A 22,654-nucleotide genomic window follows, 5' to 3' on the forward strand; every position below is an offset into this window, starting at 1 on the left:
TAAGGCAGCAGAATAATCCACGGTGAAAACGCACTCTTAGAGGCATACGTAAGCTGCTGGAGTTCCTACCTTGCTCTGAACAAAATCTACACTTGCTAGGTAAAATCCTGACCCAACTGAAGTCAGTGGGAATGTTGACATTGACTTCACTGGGGCCAGGATTCCACCCACCCTATTTGGTCCAGCCTTGTCCCCTGACTGGGATTTGCCTTTCTTGTTAAACTCGCATCTACATTTCCTCCCAAAGCTTGGCTGTGTCTAAATTTTCTCTGCAGAGGCTTCCTTCCCCCAAGTCCTAGTTCCTTCTGAGTAAAGAGCTACGTCCACTTCCTTTATATCCAGGTGGAGATAAAAAGAGACAGTCAGCATGAATTAATCAGCGTCTCCTCCCAGAGTTCCAACATGGAGTGGATCAACTCTGCCACACTGCCCCCATGTAGCTGAAAGTGCCCATTGGTGTGAACCTGTTTTAGGCCCAAATATTTAGGCCTCATTCACAGGATCCTCCCTCCAAGGGCTCTTGGCACTGTAGCAGGGTAGGAGTGGTGGTAGGAGGAAGTGAGAGTTGGCATTTTGGGGGTATGACTAGTAGGTTCATACACAGTGGGACTCCACAAGGGCAACACTGGGTTGGAGAGGTATAACACACTGCATCTGCTACAGCCCCCTTTGTGCCCTGCAGTAATCAACCACAACCCAGCCGACACAGATGTGGAGCAAGTGACAGGTGATCTCAGAACAAGACATTGGCTCCAGCTTTCAGGCTACATTAGAAAGATCAGTTGGGTTCCCTCAACAAGCATGTTGCCAGGGCCCCAGCCAATGTTTGCTTTAGAGAAAAACTAGGCAAGTCTTTTTAAATACCTCTTCACCGCCAACATATTCCTGGGGTGCTGTAACATTAAGCTTTTTATGTCCATGTGACGATCAAAGAAAAAACAACATGCAATATTGATATCTAAAAGACACTCGCTAGGGATAGTGCGTGAGATTTACCCTCCTTTTGTTTCAGGATTAAATAGGCTAAGCCTTCAGCCCTGACTAAGAGGCCAGTTTCTGACAGAGTACCCTTTAAATGGGATGGTCTGAAATTTTTATTTAAAAGTTGTTCTAAAAAATGGTTTAGTCTATGGATTTTTCTGCTCTCCCACTGATGCTTATAAGGGTCTTTCTACAAGGGGAAAACTGAAAAGGCCCCATGGATGCAACGGGCATGTGGACACAGGGCCAGACCTGATTGCAGGACTGGGATTTACATGTTTATAGAGGGGAGACACTGAAATGGACTATAAAAAGGGCTTTCAAATGCACAAAGGAAACAAATCAAGGGGGAAAAATGTGTTTAATTCAGTGCTATACATCAATTACAGTAACATTAGGTATGGAAACAACAGAAGGTACATTGTAATTGCCAGACTGGACCCCTGACCTATGGTCTACCTATTCCAGTATCCCATCTCTGACAGTGGCCAGCACCAAATGCTGCAGAAGAAGGGAAAAGAAATCTTGCAGAGGTGGAATAATATGCTCTCCACATTAGATCTCTTCCCAATCCCTAGTAGTCAGAGATTGTCTTAAAACCTGAAGCATGAGGTTTAATATCCCTTCCAAAATTTGTTAGTATTAAATTATAACAATTCTATGGATTGCCTCACTATCCAGAGATGTCCAATCCTTTCATGAATCTTGTGAAGTTTTTGGCCTCAGTAGCATCTTGGGGGAATGAATTCCACAGTCCAATTATACATTATGTGGAAAAATATTTCCTTCTATGAATTTTTAATTTGCCACCTTTCAGTGTTATCAAATGTCCTCCTGTTCTTGTGCTAGGAGTCAGGCATGAGGTTTTCAGACAGGAATACAATTTTCAAGGTGGGAATGTTCCTTAAGACTCCAGTGTTTGCATTGTATGGCCAAGTGGATTCATTCCCTGCTCATGATTTTTTCTACAGTATGTATGTTGCAGTCTACACATCTAGATGCAATGGGAATCACAAAGGGATATACTCTGAGGGATGTAGTATTCGCTCGCTTAACTACCATTCATATCATTGCAAGCTCTGTGCACGAATTAAAGGGAGAATATATACTTCTAAGTGCTCAAAAACCAGAACATTTCCTTTGAAAACCATGTCATTTTGCTTAAGCAAAAAAAGGATCAATACTACAGACAGAAGCAAAAATTCACACAGCACATTTCTCAGATTAGCATTAGTAGCTACCACTTGGCATACTTCAACAGCAAAAGAAAGCCTGAAATATATTTCCAAGCCCACCTGAAATGGGGTCAGGGAAGGCAGCATGATCTAGCAGCTATATGTTGAACTAGAAACTCAGAGAACTGGGTTCTATCCCTGGACCTGCCTTTGTGTTTGCTGACCCTTAGGAAATCATTTAACCACCACAGGACTCAGTTTCTTTGTCTTTAACATGGGGGCAGTTATACTTAACCACCCTTCTAGAGCACATCAAAATGGTCAGATGAAAGGTGTGAGCAATGTGCAAAATATGATAATTATTACATTCCTTTGCAAGGAAAGAAAGGAGGGCAGTAAGACAGGGCAGATTTGTCAACATGGCAATTATTTCCTTGGCTTTGTCTTGGATACATCTGGGGCAATATCTGCTTGTGTAACGAGGCTCTTGGCACCGAGAGCGAGGATTTCCTGATGCACTAGGACTCCGTTCCAAGAGCGTTGGACACACTGGCACCAAATTGTTAATTCTAATACCTAATTCTAGAGGCTGAACTCCATAATGCGTTTTGTCAGGGTGGATACTAAAGAAAGATCTTATGGAGTAGTCTCTAAGTCTGCAGCATACAGTTCACTCTGATGCCACTATACCGGTCACCAAAATTACCTAAAACAATATCATAAACAGATCTGATTAGCTTTTCTAAGCATGAGGGATGAATCATTAACTGCATTAGTTGTCTGCAGTTTTGTCGCCAGGCTGGTCCCAGGGTATTAGACACACACAAGGTCGAGGAGATAGAAGGAAAGCTGTGTAAGCTCAAAAATTTCTCTCTCTCTCTCACCCACAGAAGTTGGTCTGATAAAAGATATTACCTCACCCACTTGTCTCTCTAACTGCATAAGTGGCAGTATACTGAGCGTTCTGAAAAGAACACAGAAATTCAGAAAGCCGATCAGGGAGATAAATAGTTTTCTAATACCAGTACCTAGGCATCAGATAAGTTCAAGTCAAAATAGCTTTTGAGTATATTGTGCGTTACTTAAACCACAGGCGAAAACTACATTGTTACCTCCATTTTCAACATTAAGATGTAGCTTTATTTAGCTTGATCAGTTACAGAGCAAAGCCTGCAATGGTGGCAGCATTATGGCTGCCAAACATTCCTGCCGCACTTTTCAGAGAGAGAGAGAGAGAGAGAGAGAGAGAGCGAGAGAGCGTGAGCGTACGCGCGAGTCAGATTCTGCGGTGGCATCTAAGAGCAGGAGTGGTCCATATTCAGTAGAGGCACATGCATGATTAATTATGCACACACGCGCAGTGTGAGCCTTCAGTGCTCTCATGTGAAGGTTACTATTTTTTCAGGGCATCCAGAAAAATGCCAGTGAAATGTGGCACGCATACACACTTTAAAAAAATTCATTTACTGCACATTCGTATATTAGCAATTAAAAAACGTGTATACTGTTTTAGTCATAGGAAACAGCCAATAGATACTTCAATCAGGTTACTTAGAGAAAGATTAAAGTTAGATTTCCAATTAACTTTGATGAGACAAGAGAGTCTGACCATGCTAATCTAACTCAGTGTGTATCAGTTTCAATCACAGACAGAATTGGTATGTTTTAGCTAGGAAGCAGTGCAATGCTTAGACAGACTAGAATTGAAACAATACAGCCTGATGGAATCCAATTAGCAATTTACCTACGAATAGGCCAACTGCACGGAAGCCCATAAAAAGGTGCTACATGGGGCAAATATCACTCCACAGACAGGGCTGAGGGGTCTTCAGAAACCTACCTGCTCAGCAAGCTTGTCCGGATAATTTCTAAGGGAAGGCTGATGGGCTGGCAGAAGGGCATACAAAGATCACTTCTCAGACTGGCATACTAGTGAAAATGAAAAGAGCTGAACGAAAATTAATGGAAAATAAACAGGGGTATCAGGGAATGCATTTTAAAATGTACTAATTGTCCATATTGCGATGGGTCATTCCATCTGAAACAGCTGTACAAATATTACCTCCGCACATACACCCTTTATTTATAGACGCAAAACATCTTTCGTTTCCCCTCACACTGTCTCCAGAGACTTCCTGAACCCAAGGCATGTCAGTGGTGTTACAGGATGTATCTCAGCTCTCTCTCTGAAGGTCTCTATTTATAGTTTTCAAATGTTGGCAGGTCTCTCTCTCGCTAATTGGTGTCAGACTTAAACAACGAACAACAAAACACAACACACAAACATGAGTTCAGCAGCATTCAGGCAGGCTACCCAGGGGAGACTTTCTGAGGCACTAGGGACACTTGAGTGCATGGTTTCCAGCAAAAAGTCAATGGGAACTAAGCACTTAACTCCCACTTGCACCTTTCAAAGTCTCCCATGGGCCACAAGAACACCCACAGTTTTAGTAGGAAGCATTAACAAAGAAACAAGAGATCAGGAAAGGAGAGAAACCTTCCTGCTTCAGGGCTTACGCCAACCCTGAACTATTTGCAGTCAGGAGGAAACGTTCTCTTAGGACAGGTCATACCATCACTGCCTACTGCAGGATTTCTGTCCTCTAAAGCACGGGTGCTGACCACTGTCAGAGGGCTAGGTGGACCATGGGGCTGACACAATCTGGCAATTCTGATCTTCCTATCCAAGCAAAAAAAATTCTAACGTGCATGCTGTTTTATTTTTGTCCTGGGAGACACTTTCTCCTCACTTGTGCTACTGTATCTCTACTACTGCAAGGGACTGGTTCCAGGTGATCACCAGTACAAGATGTTGTCTGCATTGGGGATTCACCCCAATTACGAGGACCAGTGCTGCTTTCCTCGGTTTCAAGCACTGGTGCACTGTTTATCCTGGCAGCGATTGTGCATACTAGAAGTTTGCACTCAGGCAGCTATGCTGATAGCTAGTTAAAATCCCTACCAAAGACAAAGCTTGAATTTAGAGGATAATTTGGCTCCAAAACCATGTCTCCTTGCTCCACAGTCTGATCACAGAGACGGGGATCAAAAACTAAAACAAGCCTCCAAGAAAAGTCTCCTTAGCCAAAAGTCCATGCAGGGACCCTCAGGATTCCACCCCTGGGGTTTCTGCTATGTACAGTGCAAGGAAGAAATGTTTAAAACACTCATTTGAGGCTTGCTCCAATATTCCCCTTGTCCACCAGTTTCATATGCATGGAACAGAACACCTAAAGGGCTCAGAGGATAGGCACCCATGTCAGAGCCACTGCGCTCTACACTGTTACGGGATTGCTGACTGATCTGCACCTCTAGCGTCTCGCAGCCCGAGAGGGAGAGAAAGATTTAGAGGTAGTATACGGAGTCTGAGGGGTGCATAGCAGTGGGGTGGCAGTGAGAGTCTCTGGCACTGTTCAGTGGTAATGTAAATGTCTCACTAATGACCCTGGCAGCCAGCAGGCTCTGAAAGAAGATCCAACTAGCAGGGAAGGTTCCATAATACAGGGCCATGTGGAGCCCCTGCTGTTATCTAAGGGTGCTGGGTGTGGCTAGAGAATCAAGGGGCCACTCTGTACACTGCAATCCAGAGCTGGGCATGTTGGTAAGAACAGAGAGCAACCTGCTGCAGCTCAGATCAGGCTCTGGTTTATGTGCTGTTGGCACGTTGTAAGTAGCATCATGTCTTTGTTTACCACAAACGCTCTGTGTGCGGGACACCACAAGTCTCTCAAAGCAAAGGAGGCGGGTAGTTTGAAATGCTGGGAAATAAGGGAACTCGTGCGAGGTGTGGGTTCACGTGAGGTGGTTCACTAGCACCTCACAGCACTCATCTTCTGGCTGACTGTGCGGTCTCCTAAACAGTGGCTATAGGAAACAAGAAGCAAATGCAGGAGATGAATGGGGAAAGGGGAAAATAAAAACCATCTCAAGATCTGTTGACAGCAGCTCTAGGCCAAGCTTCACACCTGGAGAATTACAACAGAAAACATCCATATTCAGATTCGGGGGCATCATCATTTCAAACTGCGCAGTCTGAACTTCACAGAGACACTTATGAAACAGCTCCACTATTTCTGACTAGGGCCAATGCTACAAGCTTGGAGATTTCCAAGTGGAGCTTTATATAAGGTGCCTTCCCTTTGTATAGTTCTGAGGGTTACCATACAGCTATTACAAACAGCAAAGTAACTCACCGTAGCATTCACAGGTTCAATTTAAAAAATACACCTCTCTCAAAAGCCTAGCTGTACCTTTGCTTCTTCAGTGAGGATTACAAAGGAGGGATGAAACAAACAGTCTTTCCTTCTTGCAGTAAAACTAACAAGCTGACTTCAGGGAATATCGAATGCAGGACAGGAGCTCAGCTAGCCATTTGCAATTGGTACGGCATTGGCTCCGACTCATAGCAGTATACTCCTCCCCCCAGTCAGAAAGACTGTCACACATCATGGGCTTTCACTGACCTAGGGTAGCGCAGCGATGATTAAATGTAGCCAGCAGAGCCGCCTGGGGCCCGTATGTGAGATGGAAGGGTAATTCACACTTCGATGCATGTGACAGAAGTTCCTTAGGCAAGGGTGGGCTGGAGGATGAGGTGCAGGCAGGAACCGGGTGGCTAATGCAAATGGCGGTGTGTACAACTTCACTGGCTGTTGCTATGCAGGGTAACCAGGAGTCAGGATGACTAACGTCAGTGCCTCAGTTAAAGGTGCCTCCTGCCCAATTTAAGTCCGGTTTAGGACTGCCTTCCAGACAGTCTGCAGTGTCCACACGTGTCAAAAGCCCAGACTGGCAGTTGGCTATAAAGGAGGCCTGGTGTCTGATCCACAACAGGAACTGGCAAGCCACTTGACGATCCTTCGGCTAGTGCAGCAGTGACAGCATTGGCAGTTTCCGGCATTCAGAGGTAAATCACGTGCCATTTGGGTTTATAACCCAACTCCCTCCCTTTTTTTTGGCCTGATCACTGGCACACTAAATGACTGTGTTTGCATGGCTCGCTGATCATCTCGTACTGTAGATTTTTAAGCCAATCTCATGATTTTGGGGGTTAGGGGAGGCATGACAAGACTTCTAAATGCATGGGGTTGGCCACAATGATTTCAGATAGTTTAGCTGTGCAGTGGAAGCTTATGAGTAAAGCTGTCCACACAGGAAACCCAGATTCAGGCATGACCTTGGTAGTTTCACTCATCAATCCAACTGGAGCAGGGATCTTTGTTCAGATGTCACTCTCAGGCTGTGGGAAATGCTACAGAGTACACTGCTTTTTGCATCTCCTAGCAGGTGGGTACTGGGCAGCAATGCTGTCTTACAAGTAGCTATCTGCTCCATCAATCCAGAGTGAGTGCATTAACTAGTGTTCCTAAACAACAAGGGATTATCCAGGGAGAGAAAGTAGGCTAGAATGAATGGAAATACAGGTTTGTCAAGGTTCCTTCCCCACTCTGAACTCTAGATGTGGGGACCTGCATGAAAAACCCCCTAAACTTATTTTTATCAGCTTAGGTTAAAACTTCCCCAAGGTACAAACTATTTTACCTTTTGCCCTTGGACTTTATTGCTGCCACCACCAAGTGTCTAACAAATATAAAACAGGGAAAGAGCCCGCTTGGAAACGTCTTTCCCCCCAAAATCCTCCCAAACCCTACACCCCCTTTCCTGGGGAAGGCTTGATAAAAATCCCCACCAATTTGCATAGGTGAACAAAGACCCAAACCCTTGGATCTTAAGAACAATGAAAAAGCAATCAGGTTCTTAAGAGAAGAATTTTAATTGAAGTAGAAGAATCACCTCTGTAAAATCAGGATGGTAAATACCTTACAGTGTAATTAGATTCAAAACACAGAAAATCCCTCTAGGCAAAACCTTAAGTTACAAAAAGACATAAAAATAGGAATATACGTTCCATTCAGCACAACTTATTTTATCAGTCATTTAAACAAAACAGAATCTAACACATATCTAGCTAGATTACTTACTAAGTTTTAAGACACCATTCCTGTTCTGTTCCCAGCAAAACCATCACACAGACAGAGAGAACCCTTTGTTTTCTCCCCCCCTCCAGCTTTGAAAGTATCTTGTCTCCTCATTGGTCATTTTGGTCAGGTGCCAGCGAGGTTATCCTAGCTTCTTAACCCTTTACAGGTGAAAGGGTTTTTCCTCTGGCCAGGAGGGATTTAAAGGTGTTTACCCCTCCCTTTATATTTATGACACAGGTTAATAAAAACAAATGCTAAACTTCCTACTTGGGCAAGCTAACTTTACGTTGAAGTCACTTGGAAAGTAACTCCCTTTCCAAGGTCGATGGATCAACACTGAGGGACAAGGAAAAAACATTGTTCAGATGTATCTGAGAACACTGCTACAAGAAAAAACAACAGTCTGGGTAATTCAGTTTGCCTCTCAACTACTCATCAATCTGAGAAACTATTTTCCTTGAGAAACATGTCTTACAATAGTTATTCCATGCATTGTTATCACAGCCACAGACACACACAGAGTTTAGGGATTGATGATACCCATAGAAATTTACAAAGAATCCCGGGCCCATCACGATGGGTCTTATAGTGAAAATAATAATTTTCTGCCATTTTCTGGAGCATTTCCTGCTCCTTGAGACAACTAATCCTTGAGACAACACTGTCTCCTTGAGACAACTAATCAGAAAACCACATACCATTTGTGCCATTTTTAGTGGTCAGAAGCACTTCAGCACACAAAGGAAATCTGCCAAGTCTTATTGGGTTACATATTTACGGCCCTGTGGTCATGGGACAGCAGAGTACACCCTGAACCAGGATATGCTTTGGGTTGCCCTGCTCATTTGCTACTTAAGTCCTTCTTCGGTAGGGTCTCTGCCAAGAAGCCATGTTACTAACCAGAGCTGTAATGCCAATTAGATCCTTTTTCATTGTCACAAATTTCTCTCCCTCTTTTTTTTTCTTTTTTTAAATGACTAACATGAAAAAGGGGGGAAAACAAGAGAATTAATTTAGTCAGGAGGGGAAAACATGGGCCAGAATATAACCCCCGTCTTGAAAATGGAAATGCAAAGAATTGCAATTGAGGGCGGGGGAATGGACAGCAGAACTGGCTCCAGTGATCATCTGAACTAGAAGAACAGAAAATGGTGCAAAATTCATCTTTACTGGGCAGAAAGTACCAAAACGAGGGAAGAAACTAATAAAAATCATTTTGTTCTCCATGAAGTGGGGAGGCCAAGATCTCAGTCTTCCTTGGAAATAGGTTGGAGGATATTTTTACTCTGTAGTGAATGTCCTCCTGATCCCTGTTGCAGTTTGAATTCAGAGGATCCCTAAATATTCCATCTAACGTTAAGTCTGCGCTGCCAAAAACATGGGGGAATTAGGAGATAAGGAATATGGGTTAGCTGTCCCGCTGTACAACCCTAGCAGAGATGAGGCACCTGTGGTGTTTATCACGAGGTAGCTAGGTGAGGACAGCACTGTACCTTGCCCGTGGCTGACCTCACCCAGTTACCTTGTGATAAACACTACACATGCCTTGTCCTCACTAGGATTTTACAGTAGGATAGGGAACCTGAGTTAGTTATCCTGCAGTAAAAACTCACCTCTTAGCAGTGAAGACAAAGCCATAGTTAATCAAACCAGGGTGGTTCAGACAAAGGAGATGCAATTACAAGTTGGATGGTCCACAGCAAAGCTTCAAACAATGGTCAGTGAACCTCAAACGGTTCATAGATTATAAAGCCAGAAGGGAGCATCATGATCGTGTAGTCTGGCCTCTGGTAGAACACAGGCCAGAGAAGTTCCCCAAAATCACTCCTAGAGCGAATTCTCATACAGAGGAACAGAGAGCTGCCTGAGCTTGAATTTAAAGCCTACAAGCGTGATCTCCTTCCAATTCCATTTGTTTCTCCTCTTGTCTCACCTCCCTCCATACCCCACCATGCATTACCGCCCCCTCTTCATCACCCACTGTCCCTTTACACACAGGCAGAGGGACGGAGAAGAATGGAGTGGACGCCCAGAGTACCAGTGGTACCACAAGCAGTAAGGATCAGGGAGTGAATCCTGTGTCCCTTAACTCATGGAATGGTCCCACTGGGGTCAGGCATGAGTGAGAGTAGTAGGATTTGGTTATTGCTTAGCCTTATTAGCTTCACAACAGTGCACAGGTCACAGACAATCCAGCACCATCTCAACAAGCAAATTTGCGTAAAATGTTCACCCCTTGTGCATCTGAAATTCAAATACTAATATGATTTCCTACAGATGCACAGAAATGCGCTTCCCCTCTATACTGGCAAGCTGGCAGTACAAAGGCAAAGATAATGACAGCAAAATGGCACATGAAGTACCATTAAAGACTCGATCCTGGAAGACAGGGAGGGACCCTTACCTGACATGCATTGTACAGCAGCTGATGCTCAAATTTCTTGATTCCCAAGATGTTCTGGAACATTTCGTACAGCTGTTCCTTGCTGAGGATCAGCTCTGAGGCAGCACTGGCAGTCATCCTGGCCTGCTGTTTGCGTGGGTCCTCTTCACCACGGTAAATAGCGTCAAATTTTGCCATCCAAGAGCTGAGAACCGTTTCCTTGCTGAGGCCGTCAATCTCGGGCAGGCTGCGCACCCTCTTCTCAATGTGCTTCTTGAAAACTTCTCGGGAGTCATTTGCAGAGCAACCCCCGCTCTGCACCATCCGGGCCACACGATCACTTTTCAGAAACACCTGCAAGGAGAGAGAGAGGCAGGGGAAAAAAAAAGTGACTCCATTCTGTAGTCGCCAATTACTGTAAAGTATCATTAAAACCCTGTTTGTCTATATGAAGCTCTGCAGGCCCTGAAGCTAACTTATTTATACAATACTTTCCAAATCCCCATGCAGCAGTCAAGCGCTGCTAGACTAGGTCACGTCTGGACTTTGAGATGTAACAAAGCCAGACCACTAAGCAAAAACATTTTGATGTAATCAGGACTTCACCTAACGTCATAGTCATATTGCACCGAATACATAAATACTGCTCAGGATGCAGGAGTGTATTTTAGCTCTAGCTTCTGTTGTAACAAAAGAGCTATTGTGTGCCTACAGTCATCCAACCAAATTCTGCTGTCAGTGTAAACCTGGACTAACGCCACTGAAATCAATGGAGTTAGGCTGTTTACACCAGTCTAATGAGTTGCCAGTCCTCCGACACGCCACAATGAGAGCAGCGGTTTAGAGCTGCTCAGGTGTTTGGCATATTAGAGCAACGCGGGGGGGAGATGTGTATGTCAGTTGGCAGGTGAAGCAGTCAAAACGTGCAGGATAAAATTTCTCTGTTGCACGGCTCTGAAATTTATCACTTGGCTAAATCCTGGCCATACAGAACCAGATCCCTCAGCTGGTGTAAAAAAAAGTCCATGGAGTAATGCGGATTTACACCCATTGGTCCATGTGGTGTTTGCGTGCACACTACAACACCTTTGCTTTCTCCCTTGACTTCTGTGTGGTTACTCTGGGATTACGCTGCCCTAAAATCTTAACGTGATCCTTGCTATTTGGCTCCTTTAACCAGTAAGGTATTTTAAATGTAATTTTAACACATAGTAATAACCTGATGACTAACAGAGAGAAGCATCCTGGGGGCTGGAATGCGGCTGGGATACAACACTGTCTCGTAGCAGCAAAAGAGCTACTGCACCCTGAACGAGAACACCAACCTTCCATCCATTAGTACAATCTCAGCATGCAAGCTGGGCATCCAGCTCCCCTTCCCAGCCCTGACCCCAGAACAGAAAGGACTCCACAGATAGGTCACTGTTGCCTGCTGTGTGCAGTCACAATTTTTTAATTAAAATAAATGACTCCAGAGACAGGACACTACTTCAGAGCTGGCCACTTGGTTGAATCCATAGCACTAGGTAAGGGCTAGCAGCCGATCTGTAATGGTTTCACATCTCTCATGTTTCACAGTGGGCTTTGTTTTATCTGTCTGCATGAGCAGGGAGAGGGCAAGCAATAAAGATGGAAAGTGTCTGGTGGTGTGATAGCCACTACATTAAAAACATCTCTTTACGCTCTTCCATTCCTAGGCACCTCCTGTCAGCACTGACCCCTTCCCCACAGAGATGGGAGAGATTAAAGGATGAAGGAGAAAAATCCACCCAGGAGAGAGAATCGCTCACACAGATCCCTCCCTTGAGGCAAAAAAATACATCTCTGTCTTTGAAGGTGTGTGAGGTGATGACATTCACCCTAGAGAGTGGTGGCTGAACTGAAAATTGCTGGAAGCTTTGAGATCTCATTAACAGATGACACAGCTGGAATGGACAGCTCTGAAATCTCCATAGCATTCGTCTGAGTTCCAGCCTTGGTCCCTGAAGTTGGCTTTAGTCCCATATCCTGCATGACAAAGTTCTGTTCAACACTCTTTCCAGGCCCTCACTGGTTCAGGTTTTTAAAACGGCTGCCAATTGTAATGAGATACGTTTACTTGCGGTATGTTATTCAGCCACTCTCTTGCGCAGCTGACAAGGGAGTATACCCCAGTAAAGAGGGAAGACAAAGCTGCAGCTCAAGCTGGGTGGAAGTCTGTAGGGGTAGATTCTAGAATAAACCCAACTTGGTTTAAGGCAGACTTGGATTCCATACATCATGACATCAACTTATCCTTCTGTCTGAAGGAAGTGACTACTGAACTGAAGCAGACCTCAGCAGAGTGTCCTGCTGAGATAGCAAGAGAGACGCGATGCTGCATGTAGGAGCTGAATTATTTACGTAAAGGTAGTTGTGCTTAAAGAATGCCTTCTCAAAGAAATCGTGCATTGGCAAAAGTGTCTCCAGAAGCTCTCATATGCTGAGATTTTATCCCTCCTACTTAGACCATAAGCAACATTGCAGTATCGTGGTCAAACCTTCTAGACCAAGAGGCGAAACAGAGCAAAAGACGGGGGAAAAGCTTCTGATCTTTGTAAACCAATGGCTAACTCAGAAACATCACATATGATAAAAAAATCAATTAAAATAAAAAAAGCAGTATATTCTACAGCCATAGTCAGAAAAGGGCAAAATCATTCCTGTTGTAACTCCATGGGCGGCATGTGACTCCTCCATTTGGGAAGGTGGCGCACACTCGGACCAGGGCCCTGCCCTGAGACCCACCCCGACTCAGCCTCCTCCCCCAGAAGCCCTCCCCATGCTCTGCCCAACCTCTTTCCACCCCCTCCATGAGGTCCCCCCCAATCATGTGCACACCTCATCACCCCCTTCTCTTCCCCCCCCGCTCATGCCTCTTCCCTCCGCCCACTGAGCCATCCGGCCTCTCATGTACCTCTTTGCCCCCACCCCCGGACCTCCCTGCCCACCCACCTGCCATTCGGCTGGTCGCTCACACTTACCTCTTCACTCCCTCCCGCGAGGCTCCCATGTTGGTGGAGCAGGGAGGGGAAGAGGCGGGGCCTCAGGAGAAGAGGATGAGGCTGGTGGGGCGGCTTGGCTTCCCCTGGCCTCTTATCCCCACCGCCAACGTGTAACTCTATTGAAACAGAGGCTGTTACACCCAGGGTGCATTTTGATTCAGTCTCATGTTATAAAGAGATTATTGCAAAGCCCAGCACAACATAAGTTGGGGCGGGGGGTAGATAAAACGAGCAGACCAGGTATTATGGTCTTATAGATGAGAATATTCTCCCTGCTACAAGAAAGGGTCAAAACATCACAAGCCCATGGAGAGCAGGGAACGCCATGTGAACAGCAAGGTAGGGGACATGGAGAAAGACTCCTTTCCACCCTCCCCATACGAGAGCCACAGTGCTACGGCTGCCTGGAGAGAACAAACGGCTGTTTTAATTCATGAAGCAGAGGACGACAGGAGTACAGCACAGTGGGAGGAAGCTGTGCAGGCAGCTAGGGGTAGCTATGAGCTCTCAATAATTAAAGACCTCGGGGATGACCCGAGGACTTGGGAGGTTTTTAATACCACTCCACAGTGTTTCAAGCATGGCATTCAGAACATTCCCAGCTGTTTGATGTGCTTATGTTCTCACATGCATCTGTCAGGGAAGGGGGTTGGGCTTTAGTCCATAAAGAGCACAGTGCTTGTCGTGGGTGTGTAAGTGCTGGGGAGAGAGAGTCAGAGAGCCTGCTGCCTCCTTACACACATGCTGAGCCCAGGCCAGACTCCGGTCCCAGAGTTACTCATGTCCAGGGCACGCTCACTAACCCGTCTCCCAGCTTTGCCTTTTTTGGCTGGGTAACATCAGCAGCAGGGTGAAAGGGGACTTGAAACGGCACTGATTCTGCACTGGAAGTTCACCAGTGGACACTGTGATTTTTACTTATACAGCCTATCTGTGAACGATAAGAGCGTTTAGCTTGTGGTGAGTCAACCAAGGGCAGGGCTGGTGAAGGGACTTGCAGTGTGACCTTCTCGCTGGTGAAATGAGGTTACATTTATTCTTCATTCCAATTAACAAAGTGACAGTTTTTAGGCAACCCTCAGAGCAAGGGGAACTAAATGCCTTAGAAAAATGCAGCATTTCAAGAGGTCTGCTTTGACCAGCACAGATTTGTGATCAGCTGGTCAAGGCAGGAGGTAATCCATAAAGGACATAGGGGTTGGAGGCGCTGGACATCAGAAAATGATGAATGCAGCAAGTGAGACAGAGAAGGGAATTGGGGAGATACGAAGAGATGCTGACACAAGGGCAATGGAAAACTGGTTTGTCACGAAGACGGTGCATGTTTCTTTGGAAAATAAGCCGTGAACTCAGTGGGTTCTGGGATGTCCAGTATGAATAAGGCAGGCTGAGAAAGAATGATCGCTGCAAAGTTCTAATGGGTGTATATGTCAGCATTTATTAAAAGAAAACCAAACACCTCTTTCACTGTGCAAGTCAGCTATTCCTATTGTCATGTCTATTGACAAACCCTAGGCCTTGCAGTTACAACTCTCGGGCTCTCTATCAGCTACTGAGCAGGTAACAGCAAAGTAGCAGAAATGAAATGAAGGTTTTCAGCTAGGTAATACTTAAATTTCATCCACATGTGAACAGTTCCACAAAACACCCATTAAACCAATTCCTGTGTAAAATGGCCATTTAAAGTATGACTTACATCCAGGATTTTTCAGTTTTATGATTAACAATGGAAAAAGGTAATGGGTATGAGTAAGTACAGATGTAATGAGGTACCTGGACGGCTAAATGGCAGCAGCTATGCCTGGTCATTACCGGGTCAGAATTACATCAGTGTCCAGGTAACAGCCTAATAATGGACATAATGGCTCACACCTGTTCACGGAGAAGTGCTTTTACTGAGGGGATACAGAAGTGTGATGCATTTGAAGCCAGTTCCCGTTTGCCAGTTGCACATGAGTAATCCCAGTGACTGCTGTGGGAGTGGCAGCATGAGCTAGGTGATTAGGCTTCAGTCCTTTGTTCCATTGCAGGATCCTTGCACGGAAAACTCACTTTCTAACAGATATTTTAGAACTCGCATCATTTTCTTCCGACTTCCACTGAAAACATTTTGAACAAAGAATCCCGTGAACAGGAGAAAGGCTGAGAAAGTCTTGCAGCCTATATTCAAAATGTCCAATCTCTACTCTACTGTGTATCTATGCTAAGCCAGCTGAGCCGCGTGTGGCCAGGCTGTGGAAAGCCCATCAGCTAAAAGGTGTTGGCTCCCTGCACTGCCGTTTGTGAAGTCTGCTTGTCCCAGTGGCGTTTGCAATATTTCTACAGCATCACAGACGTTTTGCAACCCCCCCGCCACAGCCTGCGCGGTTCACTAGACTTTTCATCTGATGGCAGTGCTGTAGAGATTAGCATAAATCAAGCTGGTATAGTATGAAAAAAGCCCTCTTTCTTCATAAAATTATTGATCACACGTGCCCAAGTCAAATGACGGGAGAGACCATGGCCACTTCCACAGAACCAGAACAAGGAAGAGCAATGATAGCAAACACCCCACAGGCTCCCCACATTTAATCTATTCCCCTTTCATTCTGCCAGGACAGAATTTTGGTAAGGGGACAAAATGCAGAGAACTGATTAAGCTGCATGTTAACACTGCATAGGAATGTTCAGAGAAACCTTTCAAACCTGTAATACTGGTTATGTCCTGTGCTGGGATGGTCAGTGATAAAGTTTCCAGATTGACTAAAAAAGAAGTTTCCCCCATTCCCAAAGCAAATCCTGTGATTCTTCAGGCTATCCAACCACGGTGTTGGGTATGTGGATTTCTAATGTATAAATGTAAACTGAAGGGACATTCAAGAGAAATGACCGTGGGAAATAGGCAGCAATACAGAATAGTCTCTAGATAAAAACGAACAGTGGATTAGTCAGCTGGTCTGATTTATCCACCACCACCCTCACTCTGTTGAAAGCCAACTTGTTTGTGTTTGTCATAAACAAGTTCCTCACCATGCTCCTTTACATAAGGGTGACTGCACCAAGTGTAGACACACCCAAGCTACCTTTGCTCTCGCTTGAGAACCAATAGCACTAAAGCCATGGTGGCATGGGATGTGTACATACCCAGGATCATGGGTGGTTAGGACTAGATAGCTTGGGAATGGCTACACAAGCTGCAATCACACCTCCCGACTGCTGTGTAGACATACCCTAAATTTCCAACTGACAGACATCATCTTCCCTAAGGGAGCCAGCCCCAGGTTATTCATTTGGAGATGACTTCGTTTGGGTGCAATGTTTAGCTGCAGTTTGCAGAGAGCTATAAAGACACCAAGAGACGATCCAGCGGAGGAGCTCAGTAGGTAGAAAGAACGACTATAGACACACGCTATGGACCAGACTGGGTCCCTATGGCAGAGGGCTTGTGCTTGGCACATGCTGCTATGGGAGAGGTGTTAACGGCCTGTCCGTCCATCAGCTGTTGCAGGCAAAGGTGATCACAGGCCTCCCTAAAGGACATGCCTGTGTTAAGCACTCAGTTGATGCTCCTTGCATAGTAACAGCAGCTGCAGCCAAAGGAGAGCAAGCAGCACATGGTGCCACTGGGCCAGGCAATGCTGCCCAGAGTGGTGCGTGGAGCTAATCAAATGGGCAGCGCCTCCCCCTGGAGCTCCCCACTGGGCAGGGAGCCTGCCTGCTGCATCCCTCCTTCAGAGAATACAACATGTACCACCCTCTGTGGCTGCCTAGATCCGCTGGTATGTGCAGAGGCAGCAGACTGGGACCATTCCTTCCATATGACCTTTTGGGTGGCTTGCACCCTAAGCTGTGTGGGCAAGGGGCATGGCCATAGTCCCTGGTCTGGAGGCACATAGTAGAGGGAAAAAAGAGCTTTCCTTCCAACCCCTTGGGAGCTGGCCTTGCTCTGGGGGAACACTGGATACTAAAGCACCACCTCGTGAATCCAGGAGCAGGTGTGGTGCTTATTGTTTTTTGGGGTCTACACTTTACAACTCCTTGCTAAGAGCCAGACACACATGCCAGGAACCAAACTCAATCAGGGAAGCAGTGTGATCCAGTGACCTGAAACTCAGACATGGGGTCTATTCCCAGCTCTGCTACTGGTCTGTTGGATGACCACAGGCAACTCACTGCCCCCCCGTGCCTCAGTTTCCCCACTGGTAAAACAAGGAGGTAGTGTCATAGGAACTACTAGTTGTTACTGTCCCTGGTATAAACTCCAAACACAGATCTCCATTTAAAGGCTATAATAAAAAAAAAAAGGTAAAAGGAACAGACACAGTGGGCATTCAGGGAGTTTAGAAAGGAGGGCTGTTTCAAGGTAGCTGTGACATTGCTTTTGAGTTCAGTTTGGGTCAGATGCAGAGTATCCTGACCATGCCATAGCCATGGGAAAAGCATACCCAGCCCTGTTGTAGTTTCTCTGGCTCTTCCATAAAAGTTAAAGCATTTTTTTCATTTGCTCAAAGTCTCCACAGTGCCCTTAAGCATAAACAGCAATTACATTTTTAATTAATGTTCAGATTTTTAATGTGAGGCGGTGAGTGTAGTTTGGCATTTGAAGTATCACAGAACTGGGGTATGCTGTTTCATCAAGGAGTGTAAAAAAAATCTGTCGGCCAGGGTTTTTTTTTTTTTTTTTAATTTTTAGGGCACTCTCACATTATATACACAATAATCTTCCTATTGGACCTCGGCAACAGTGATTTGGATACAAGCTGAATTGATGGGAATCCAGTCCCTTTGAGGTACTATGGCCCAGATCCTCAAAGGATTGTGGCTCAATACCTCTGAAGAAGTGGGTCTAGATGTCTTTTTCAGACATCATAAAACACAAGCTAGTTTTGTATATTAAGAAGGTGCCTGTCAACTTTCAAGCACAGAATATCCCAGCCATCCAGTTTATTTTAGGATCCAGTTCCAACGCAACCTGAATATTAAGAATGCATTTGGTACACTTCTGCCAAATTGCATTGTATTCCAGACCAATGCTTGACAAGCCATATTACGGTGTAGAAGCTACATTCAAAAGGTTTGTGCCCTATTTTCTACTCTACTCTCTAAGGCCCTGTTAACAAAAATATAGCAAGCAGATTCGACAGTGAATTGAAAGTGACATGTATCATTTGATTAGATTCTTCCTTACATGGTTCATAAGTTTTGAATGTAGCCTTCATAAATTCTTTACGATCAGTGAGTTTTGTGATGCTCAATTAGCTGTTTGATAAACACATCCTGCATTTAAAGGACTGACTTGGGTGCTGGATATTCCTGAACTACAGTTTCCTCACTCCCAGGCAATGCTGCACAGCTCCTACTTGCCACGAGATTAGCTTTCTGCAAATCTTGACCAAACCATGAGTAAAGCGGAGTAAAAAATTTGGAATTTGTACCACACAGGCAATTTTTCTATTTCAACCTTGGTTTTCACCCTGATTCGGGATGAAAACAAAACCTGAAGTATTAAAATTTTTTGCATAACTAAATTCTGAAAAACTGCGGCTTGGAGATGTTGAAACATTTTGTTTCAAGTCAGTCTGACATTCAACTGCATCGACCTCAGGTGTCAGAGAGCCTCACATGTGCTGTAGTTTGGGTGCCTGGTGCTCTTATTCTTCCCTATGGGCTGGACTCACTGGCCAGACTATGTGGCAGCCATGTGACTCCCAGGATGCACCACACAGCTCAATCAGAAGGGAGATTGCATAGTCTCATGGAAGATGTAGTCTGGTCAAGGCACCTGGCTCAGAGGAGAGAATAAGGTCAAGTAAGTGCCTGATCTACAACTCCCATAAGGCACCACTGCCATATAGGTAGATGCAGTTCAGTGTCAAACTGACCTGAAACAAAATATTTTGTTTCCATTTTCACTGACAGAATATTTATATATAATTAAAAAAAAAGTCAGCAAAACATCCCTCCCCCCAGTGGAAACTGCATTTTCCATCAAACAACTGTTTCCGTGTAAAAAGACCGACCAGCTCCAGCCTAAAGCTCTATGGAAGTGCAGAGCACTTACAGTTGAACAGGAGTGGGTGGCAACATGCAGTAGAACTGAGGTGCTTGCCTGGCAGATTGGTATGTGGCAATAACCCAAGAGGTACCAGTGAAAAGATTGTTTTGGGGTGGTGGAAAACATCTTTCCTGTGTACACTTTCTCATCTGCCCGGTTAGTCAGGATGGCCAGAGAGAGAGGAACAGGCTTCCTTTGTAGGAACAACAGACAGTGAATTACTTGCATAACCAAGGGGTTTTTGTACAGAAGGTTAAAACCTGCCATACCAGAGCACAGCAATAGATTGTGTGAAATGTAGTAATGTCCATGACAGGTTCTTTGCTCTCACTTTAGCAGTATGGCCACATCAGTGGAACCTGTGTGGGTGCCTATCTGCAAAGGAACAAAGGATTGTCAGTTCTGTAGGTTTTGTTCAAGTGTTTGCTGGAAGCTAAATTATTAGAAGCTAAAATGTATATTTTTAGATAGGTCAGTTACAAGTACAGTAGATTGTTAATATTGAGGTTGCTATTAAGTGTAATTTCCACTTAATAGCAACATTTTGCCGGGAACCAATCCTGTCCCATTGACTTTAATGGGAAAGGGATTCTGATATTGGCAATCGCATGCCACCTACTGAAAACTTGTTTTGGAAGAAAAGCCCCAGCTGCAGGCATATTTGCGTGGCTCCGGCCAGGGAAGGAGGTGTTGGAGGTGATGATTCCAGAGATGGTATTTCTCCTGCACTCTTTGGGGCTGCAGCCAGGGAAGGAAGAGCTGGGACGTGCTGAGCCCTGACCCCAGAGTGTGCAGGGAGAGATACCATACAGCTCCATTGGCCCCTGCTCTCTGCAGAAAACTCAAGCATCCAGACTGCAGTCCCCACCCCGATGCTGCCCTTCCCGCAGGCAGGTTTGCACGGCTGCAGCCAGGAGAGGTCTATCTCAGAACTTCTTCCCCCAGCTGCAGCCGCACAAACCTGCCTTCTCCTTATTAGCAACTGTAGGATAATGGCAACTTTTTGCTGGCAAACAAGGAGTGACTAATAAGCAAAATCTACTGTATGCTGGAGCTGGTCAGAACAAGATTTCAACAAAGAAGTGGAGAGAAACTGCAAATAACTTCACAGCATCTTCCCCCCTTCATTTTCCTCACAGCTGGGTTTAAATAGTCTGTTTTTTCCCTCTCACAGTCAGTCCCATCTAAACAATCAGTTAAGCGTGTCTTAAATCCCACTGCCATCTTGGAAACATTCTCTCCAAGAGCATGTGTTCAATGAAGCAGTGATAAACTGACAATCCCTTGGTAATACCTTTTCGGATGAGGGATGAAGATTACTCTGTTCCTATCTGCCTAGAGAAAAGAGAGAGCTGGGATCATTAGACCAATTCAGCAAAGCTAAACCAGGGATGAATTATATGTTTCCCTGCACAACCGCAGTTGCTGCCCTTTGCTATCATGCATGGGAGTTTAAATTCTCTTCAAGGTTTTACCATTGAATTTTTCTCCACTTCAACAATTTATAAACCATTCTAGATCTTCACCTTTTATGGTGAGTAGCTTGGAGAAAGACGATTAGCAGGAAGGCTGATAAAAATAAATTACGCTGCTCAGATAAATCAGTCCCCCTTCTGACAAGTCCTTCTTCCCTTCGGAGGAAGGGTATGAAAATCTGTGTTAAGAGCTGCACAAAGAAAGCCATTTGCAGTGCACAAGAAGTTTCAGTGGTCCTCCAAAAGCTATGACCAGAGCTGTATGTTCTTTAGTGCCATCTAATCTAACTAGCTATTTACATACAGAGAGACTGAAAACTCCTGTTACAGTACCCAGAGACCATTCAGGAGGAAAACGTGAAATTTTGCCAATAATCCCAGATTCACCGGAATAATCACTCAAACTCCAGCAAGAGCCCACAGACTGCCCACAGTGATATTTCTCAGAGAGCACAACATTCACAGTACACTGTGGCATCTGCACTTGCTTACAATTCATTTCCAGCAGCAACTCAGGATGCTGATTTTGAACTCTCGAGTCTTCTAGTCTCTCCGTGCGTTTTACCCTGACTGATTTGATCTGCTTACATCCTTGAATTAACAGCCCTCAAATTTAAGCACGGGTATGGAGGTTGGACAATACAAACACTCCCAGCTTTGCATCATTATGTATTTTATACAACCATTCATATACATTCTGTATGTGGATGTAAACATGTGAAGCTAGAATCATATGGAATTGTGCCCTGGTTTACTGCTAGACTGAAATGTACAAAGTGAGGTTATAAAGACATCCACTGTACTAAATGACAACATGTCAACAACTACGGATTTAACGGTGATTAATCCTAAAGACTAATTAGTACAATGAAGACTATTCATTACCAAATCTAGTTAATTGTCAAAATATTACTTTTCTTTCAAAAGGAACATAATTAGAGCAGGTTTCAGAGAAGCAGCCGTGTTAGTCTGTATTCACAAAAAGAAAAGGAGTACTTGTGGCACCTTAGACTAACCAATTTATTTGAGCATAAGCTTTCGTGAGCTACAGCTCACTTCATCCAGTGCATCCAATGAAGTGAGCTGTAGCTCACGAAAGCTTATGCTCAAATAAATTGGTTAGTCTCTAAGGTGGCCACAAGTCCTCCTTTTCTTTTTATAATTAGAGCAGTATGTTTCCTAATTATGGTTTATGGCCTTGGAATTGTGCAAATGATATGAATTAAACGTATGAGTATTATTGGGTGAACTTGTCCCCAGTTTCACATTAATTCTTTTATTGCCTTCCAACTGTTTTCTATCATTTGACAACTGGAAAAAAACCAACCCCATTATTCAACACATTTGCTGAAGGGATGCCTTATTAAAGTTACTATATGCTATATGGTCGCTCAGTTATAGGCAATTTTCAACTCTCCATTTAATACAACAGAAAAGTCAAAATTGCATCAGACTAAATTAGAGTCATTTTTGTAATCTGCTCAAAACAACTGATGTCAATCCCTCTGAGCAGTTTTTGGTTTCTTAAGGACTATGTATAAAAGTGTTTTCAAATGCAACAGAGTAACCAATTATAAAGCTCACTGCAAGGAAAACACGTTG

The 22,654-nt window shown here is 44.6% G+C and overlaps 1 protein-coding gene across 9 annotated transcripts in view; it reads right to left on the reverse strand.

Moving 5' to 3' along the window:
* The window catches only part of CADPS (calcium dependent secretion activator), a 380,054-nt gene that overhangs the window by 274,629 nt on the left and 82,771 nt on the right, over positions 1-22,654 (reverse strand). For all 9 annotated transcript variants that reach the window (XM_077821175.1, XM_077821172.1, XM_077821173.1 and 6 more), the window contains exon 3: positions 10,542-10,874. In XM_077821175.1, coding sequence (XP_077677301.1) covers positions 10,542-10,874 — 333 coding nt within the window. The remainder of the gene's footprint in view (positions 1-10,541; positions 10,875-22,654) is intronic.

This window comes from Eretmochelys imbricata, chromosome 7 (assembly GCF_965152235.1).
Source record: "Eretmochelys imbricata isolate rEreImb1 chromosome 7, rEreImb1.hap1, whole genome shotgun sequence".
NCBI lineage: Eukaryota > Metazoa > Chordata > Testudines > Cheloniidae > Eretmochelys > Eretmochelys imbricata.